This window comes from Rhinatrema bivittatum, chromosome 4, assembly GCF_901001135.1.
Source record: "Rhinatrema bivittatum chromosome 4, aRhiBiv1.1, whole genome shotgun sequence".
In the NCBI taxonomy this organism is placed as follows: domain Eukaryota; kingdom Metazoa; phylum Chordata; class Amphibia; order Gymnophiona; family Rhinatrematidae; genus Rhinatrema; species Rhinatrema bivittatum.
This window is the reverse complement of record NC_042618.1, coordinates 172851509-172858758: the sequence shown is the minus strand read 5'-3', so window position 1 is coordinate 172858758 and position 7250 is coordinate 172851509. Positions and strand designations below refer to the sequence as shown.

Here is a 7250-nt window from a genome sequence, read left to right as displayed (position 1 = left end):
AAAAAGAAAAAAAAGTGCAAGATGGCTCACGCATTGTCGTTTTTCACAGTGTTGCTGAGCAGTTCCTGTGCATGCTTCAGGCACGAGCAAACTTGCTTCAGACTTATACTGCTGCCTGCCACCTGTGTGTGTGTGTGTCTCTGGCACAATTCTGAAAATGGTGCAGCATCTTCTCCTCAGTGATTAATTTCCTGCCACTGCTGGAAGGGGAAAAAATGCTTCAGAACTTTTGCCAATCCTTAAATTTAGCCCTTCGGGACTAAAGGCCCTGGTACCATTGTTTGCAGTTACACTTTTTTTTCTCATGCTTTTTTTCTTTTTCAGAAATTGCAGGAAACAGACTGGCTGTTTGTGCTTTTATTGCCCAGCTTTCACCCACTTTCACACTGTGGGTCAGGATCACCAATGGGGTCACAGGACCTTCAGGTGGGGGTCACAAGTGCCTCAGATGGCTGCGCTCTTCAGGTGCCAGTAGCAGACGTCAGCGTAGGGCCTGCGAGTCAGCACACACCCACAGGCCCTACAGCAGCACGGCTGAGTTTCTGTGCGAGGAGAGATCAGGCTTGCTGCAGGGCAGGTGATCTTGTGCTGACTTTCATTACTGTTGCTGTTGCAGATGACTGTGGGGCTTGGGACCAGCCATGAGAGAAGGGGAGGGGCTAAGTGTGTACAGACCTATGGAAATTGCCACTATTCCTCTCTCCTCACCCTCCACTGAACCTTCCCAAGAGAAAAATGTTTCCCCTGTCAGCAGACTGCCTTCTTTGCCCATAAGTTGCCATCTGCTTTTGGTCCAGGGTCCAAACCAAAATGTTGTCGTTGACCCTAACCGGGAGGATGCTTGGAGATAGGGCTGTATGAAGGGAGGGATCAGATACAGGAGGCGCTCGAGGGTTAGATCAGGTGGAGATGGAGTGTCTGGAGGATGGGGGGGCGGGAGGAATGACAGCAGGTCTACTGGGTGATGTAAGAGAAGAGCTGGAGGATTAGCTGGAAGGGGATAGTAAATGAAGGATTGGAGGGAATAGCATAAGAGTTAAGGAATGACAAGAATGGCTTGGAGGGCTAAAGGAGGATCAGCAGGGGCTGCAAAAGGGCCTGAGGGAAGGAGAGGGGATGGTCAGGGAGGTGAAAGGAGCTGGGGAATGTGACAGAGGATCAGCTGGAGAGGTGGAAGTTGAGAGGAGGTCCTCTGAAGAGAACAGAGGTTGAGAAAAGGAATGGGTTGAGTGATTATCTGGAGGACCACCGCCCTTCTTCTAGTTTGTTTTGGTCTTCCTCTGGGATCGTGTGAATTTTCAAGGCCTAAAATCGAGGTGACCTTGGCTAAAAGTTTGGGAAGTCCTGCCTTAATGTGTATACAGGTGAGGGCACTGCATTAGTGCTAAACAATGGGTGACTCCTGCGACACAGGCTGCATTGATGTTACAGGATGACTTTTCATACAGTGTTTACTAGTCCTGCTGTCATACTTTTGCAACAATTGTGTGCACTATGCAAGTCCATTTCTTATCACCTCACTCTGACACTATGCAACCAGCAATCCTGGTGATGAGACACAAAGTTACCCCAGAGAACTGATATTTATTTTTACTTATTCATTCTTGTGTGCCACAAACTTACAATAAAATTGTCCAGTGCAGATCACAAAATATTCACAATTACATAAAAATCAAACAAAAAAAACATGGCATCCATGATATTAAAAAATTATACAAAATCAATTGGTCCCCCTTCCCCCTATTAATTCTGAATATCTAAACACATAAAAAGCTTGCTTAATCATACACTAATTTAAATAAATGCAGCTTTTAACTTTTTCCTGATCAAACGGTTCACCTATTCCCTCAACATGATAGGAAGGGCATGGCACAGAGCAGGCCCTGCAAAAGAATGCCCTGGATCTTGTTTCCTGTAACCTGTACCCATGCAAAGAAAGAACAAAACAGATTTTGCCCTGAAGAATGCATGTGGTGTGCTAAAGTGTGTTGAACCAGTAACTTGTTAAGATTCTTACAGTGAGAATTCTACTTGCCTTATGACTCATTGTGAGGATTTTAAACTGAGCTGGTGGAGTTCCTCAGCTTTGTCGTGATACTATCACTAAGTCTCCTTCATGTAATGACCCTTGTGGCCATGTTCTAAGTTATAATTGTAGAACTCGCAGCAGGGTTTAAGTCAGGGCTTCCCAAAACTGTCCTGGAGACCCCCACAGCCAGTCCAGGTTTCAGGATCTCTACAAGGAATATGCACGAGATAAATTTGCATATTCCCAGTCTGCAGATTTATCCCATGCATATTCGTTGTAGATATCCTGAAGACCCAACTGACTATGGGGGTCCCCTGGACAGGTTTGGGAAGCCCTGGTTTAGGTAGCACTGCATCTAATGCAGGGGTAGCCAACTCCGGTTTTTAAGAGCTACAAACAGACCTAATTTTCAGGGTATCGGCCATGATTATGCATGAGATAGGTTTGTAAAACTGTTCTAAAATAGTCAGCTGTAACATAATATTTCAACCGCTTCATCTTCTTAAGCTTATAAAAAGTGGAGCAGATTCCAGTTTTGATTTGGCCTTTAAGGTTAACTTTGAATTTAGCAAGATCCCTAAGCATAACCATTTCGGGTTTGATTTTACTAGCCCTTTAAAGAAAAAAATGTCTTCTCAAGCAAAATGTCTTTAAATGGAGAAATAGCCCCATAAGGCAGATTGCAGCTGTGTTTATGATGGAATAAAGTTTACTTTGAAATATGAATTTTAAAGGGTCATTTACTAAAAAAGGCACAGTTGTATAACCCTAACACCACAGCAAATATCTGGCACCTGATTGAATGATGCAAAAAAACCAAAAAGGGCAAAACTAAGTTAAGCACCTGGGTACTGCTGCATGTACCCTTGAAACTGTGAAGTCTTTTCAAATGCTCACATGAGAAGCTAAAAATGATTTCTCACTCTGACATCTCCATGGACATTCCTGGCTACAAAATCAGCTCATGATTTCTCCGATTGACTTCAGAAGATAAAGCTGTTGACTGTCGGACGCTGGCAAGATGTGTTGGGTGGTAGAATCAATTTTTTATAGAATAGTGACACAAAAATGTAAAAATGTAAGTTTTACTTAGGAGACTAAGTGGATGTGGCTGCATTAACAGGGAACACAAAGCTTCCTTGCAACACGGGCTAAAGATACATTCTAAGTCGACACTGAGCCTGCAGAGTCTCTTCTCTGCTAGTGTTCTTGGCAGCACCACTGTACCTCATTTCTTTATGGTGATCAGTGAGTGGTACACAGGCTTGATGATGATGTGCAGATGAAGGGAGTTGTCTACCAGGTACTCGGAGTTCCGTCTCTGCAGATCGGCCTGGCCAAGGAAGTCAGCTACCTCGTCGGTGCTCTGGTGGAAGCTGTAGGCGTGCTTCACAAACAGTTTGCCCTGCTGTTTCTTCACCCCGACGAGGACGGTCTTCTGGAAGCTCACACCAGCAAAATCTGAACTGCTCATTGCCGGGGTAATGACGAGCCTGGGCCTGCCGTCCTCCATGCGCACAGACGGCATGGCGCTGGAGGCAGAATCAGAATAGACAGGCCGCAGGCTAACTGGGAGCCATCTGGGGGAAAAAAGGAGGTTCCAGGTCACTCTCTTATTGTTGTCATGGTTGCTGGGCCCCAGCTGAGTTTGGAAGCTGGTGCTGCGGTCATCCCGGACTGGATTGTTGATGATCCACTGGGACCCCCAGGAGGAGGAGAGATAGTTCCGAGGGATGAACATACTGCAATTCACGTCAAAGTACTTGAAAAACTGTAAAGGAGAGGCTGAATGAAACTGGAAGGCTTGGAAGAGCAGATCCTGGACAGTGCTGTAGTACTTGACCAGCACCGGGGACTGCTTCTGGATGCGGAACAAGTGGATCGGAGGGATCATGGCGTACCGAATAGATCTCAGCACCTTTTCAACAGTGGGTACTGTAGGGTTATTCTTGATTACCCACTCCTCGATGGCGTTGTAGAGTTCCAGCTCTGTCTGGATGACCAAGTCCGAACGCTGGAGTAGTGAGACCATGAGCTCATCGCTCATGGACACCCATTCACTGCTGCTAATGACCGCAGACAGGTTCCAAGCCAGGAACTGCAGGCAGCTCTCCCGAAGGCCCTCGTCACCGATCTTCATGGCGTAATGGTACCAGCTGACAACATGCCCCTGACTGCTTTCACTGACCAGGTGGTTCTTCATGTAGTCAGCCACCCCTCGCTGAAGTGCAGGCACATGGTACTTGCTGGCCAGCTGGTGGAGGGGGATGGCTTGGTTGAGATGGATGGAGATCTCTCCCGTATACAAATACCTGCAGAATAAAATTCAATCTGGTGAGCTGTGAGTCACTCATTGTCACAAATATAGAAGGAAGCACACAACCCTAGGCTTTATTACTCCCAGATAAGACACTGAGATTTTTGACATAACAAAGGTTCACATGCTTGAGGATCCCTTCTTTTGTTAAAGACGGGATCTCATCTCTCTGTGCTCATTTTATCAATGATATGATCCTGTTTTTAAAAAAAATGTGTTTTTTATAAGAATGTATACTTTGAGCTGTTGAATGCCTGCAGCAACCAAAGCAGTGTCATTTGAAGAATGCAGTAATGATGATTTTGATGGGGAAAGAGTGCCCTAAAAGGAATAGTGGCCTAGTAGTTAGAGCAAGGGGTGGAAAAAGGAAAATTAGTTCTTACCTGATCATTTTCGTTCCTGTAGTACCATGGATCAGTCCAGACTCCTGGGTTTTGCCTCCCCTCCAGCAGATGGAGACAGAGAAGTTTTGACAGACTCTGTCCTAAACCCTGAGATGCCACCTACAGTCCGTAGGTATTTTAATGTATCCAAGCAGATGAATCAAAACCCAACTTAACTATCTGCTATAACTGGGGTTGAAACCCATAGAAACCAGGCTAACTAACCCAAACGGTAGCAGAGCCCGTAACAAGATTGGAAAACATCAATACAAAAGTTCAAATAATGTAATCACTTATCTGCAGAGCAAAGTAACCAAGAACTGAACGAGCGGACTCTCCATTATCCCTGCACTGAAAAAGGGCGGGACTCTGGACTGATCCGTGGTACTACAGGAATGAAAATTATCAGGTAAGAACTAATTTTCCTTTCCCTGTACGTACCCGGATCAGTCGAGACTCCTGGGATGTACCAGAGCTCTCCTACCCAGAGTGGGACCTTGAGAGTCCTGCTTGGATCACACCTTCACCAAAACTCCCAGAGTCTGGAGCTCACACATCCAATCGGTAATGACGAGTAAAGGTGTGTAGCGATTTCCAAGTGGCTGCTCTACAAATCTCCTGTGGCGAAATCTGTTGGCACTCAGCCCACAAGGCTGCCTGGGAATGTGTAGAATGCACGTGGAGACCCTCTAGGAGGAGGTAAACCGAATTAATGGCCTCTTTTAGCCAACGGGCTAAAGTCACTATTGACGCTTCATGACCCCTCCTGGGACCACTCCAGAAGACAAATAAATGGTCCGTCATGCGAAAACTATTTATAACCTCCAAATAATTGTTAGGATATGTAAGTGTGTAGGCTCTTTGGCCGAGGTGAGAAGTGGTACCGCCCAGGGAAGGAGCCCCATTGAGCCTCACCGTCGGGAGGTGGAGTCACGGCTGCGGGATGGGATACAGCAGAGGTAGAGAAAGAGAAGGAGAGGGTCACCCCAGGAGGGGGGTGACCCTCTCCTGGGGTCTGACATCAGCACAGATGCTGATGTCAGACTCAGCTCAGATACTGTAGTCAGGCAATAGATGCGGCACTACCCGAGGAGCAGGAATGCCGAGCGATAGTTACAGTCACTGAAGTTACATGGGGTCTGTAGAGATGGTACACTGGAGGGTTCCTCGGTGGGAGGTCACGGCAGTGGTCTGCAGAGCAGGGTACACCAGCGAGGGTTCCTCCAGCGATATCACAGCATGGGTCCATAGAGCGGGGTACACTGGAGAGGATGCCCACGTAGATATCACAGCAGTGGTCCACAGCGTAGTACAGAGACTGAAGAGAAGGAGGTAGTTCCGTAGAAAGCCTCGGGGAGCGAGGCAGGCAGGAGTCCGGGTGAAGGCCCTCTGAGGAGCGGATAGCCGAGAGGGGCCCCCCAAGGAGTGGGTATCCGATAGTCTCACACCACGGATGCCCCCGAGGTTCCCGCCATGACATGGTTAAAGCAGGTTGGTGAGTGTGCGCCTAAGGAACCCTGAGGGTAAGATGGCAGTCGGCATTGTCCATGCTGCACAGGTGGGCCTGGTAACGGAGGCCAGAAGGCTGGCGGCAGCTGGCAGAGGCTGCGAGTTCGCCCAACGGAGCCAGAGTAGCAAGAAAAGAGGTGACCAACAGAGGCCACAGACGCCTGTGGCCGCGGAGCATAACAATAACGCAGCAAGGCCCCGACGTCTAATCTTCGTAACTCAGTGGAATGGGGATCAGAAGGATCCAAACCAGAAAAGGATGGTAGTTCCAAGACTGATTCAAATGGAAAGAAGAGACCACCTTCGGAAGACAAGAAGGAACTGTCCGCAAGGAAACTCCAGAATTCGTAATCCTCAAAAAGGGCTCCCTGCAAGACAATGCTTGAAGCTCTGACACTCTGCGAGCTGAAGAAATGGTCACAAGGAACGACACCTTTAAGGTAAGATCCTTCAAAGTAGTCCTCTTTATGGGCTCAAATGGCACATTACATAGAGCTTTAAGAACCAAGTTCAAATTCCACGATGGACAAGGCCTTTTAAGCGGAGGACAGAGATGATTTGCCCCTTTAAGAAAATGTGCCACGTCAGGAAGCACGGCCAAAGAAACTCCTCGAAACTTTCCAAGGAAACATCCAAGAGCCGCTACCTGCACACACAGCGAGTTGCAGAGTAAACCTTTAGCGAGGCCGGCCTGCAAGAAGGAGAGAATATCCAACACTACCGCTCGAGTGAGATCTATGCTGTGTTGAATGCACCAGGCCTCAAATATCCTCCACACTCTAACATAAGCTAGTGAGGTAGAAGTCTTTCGCGACCGTAAAAGTGTAGCTATCACCGCATCTGAGTATCCTTTGCTCTTCAAAGAAGTGATCCGCCACGTCCAAACAGATGGGTCCCTGATGCAGGAGGTTCGGCAACTCCCTGAACCGTAGTGGACCGTCCACCACTAGGTTGACTAGATCCGCGAACCAAAGATGCCTCGGCCATTCTGGCGTAATTAGTATCACTTCCC

General features: G+C 47.6%; 1 protein-coding gene across 1 annotated transcript in view; it reads right to left on the bottom strand.

The window, feature by feature from the left end:
• Positions 1-1568: 1568 nt before the first annotated feature.
• Positions 1569-7250, bottom strand: part of BTBD17 (BTB domain containing 17) — a 38425-nt gene continuing 32743 nt past the window's right edge. The window contains exon 3 of the mRNA XM_029599242.1: positions 1569-4341. Within this exon, the coding sequence (XP_029455102.1) occupies positions 3258-4341 (1084 nt within the window). The 3' untranslated portion in view covers positions 1569-3257. The remainder of the gene's footprint in view (positions 4342-7250) is intronic.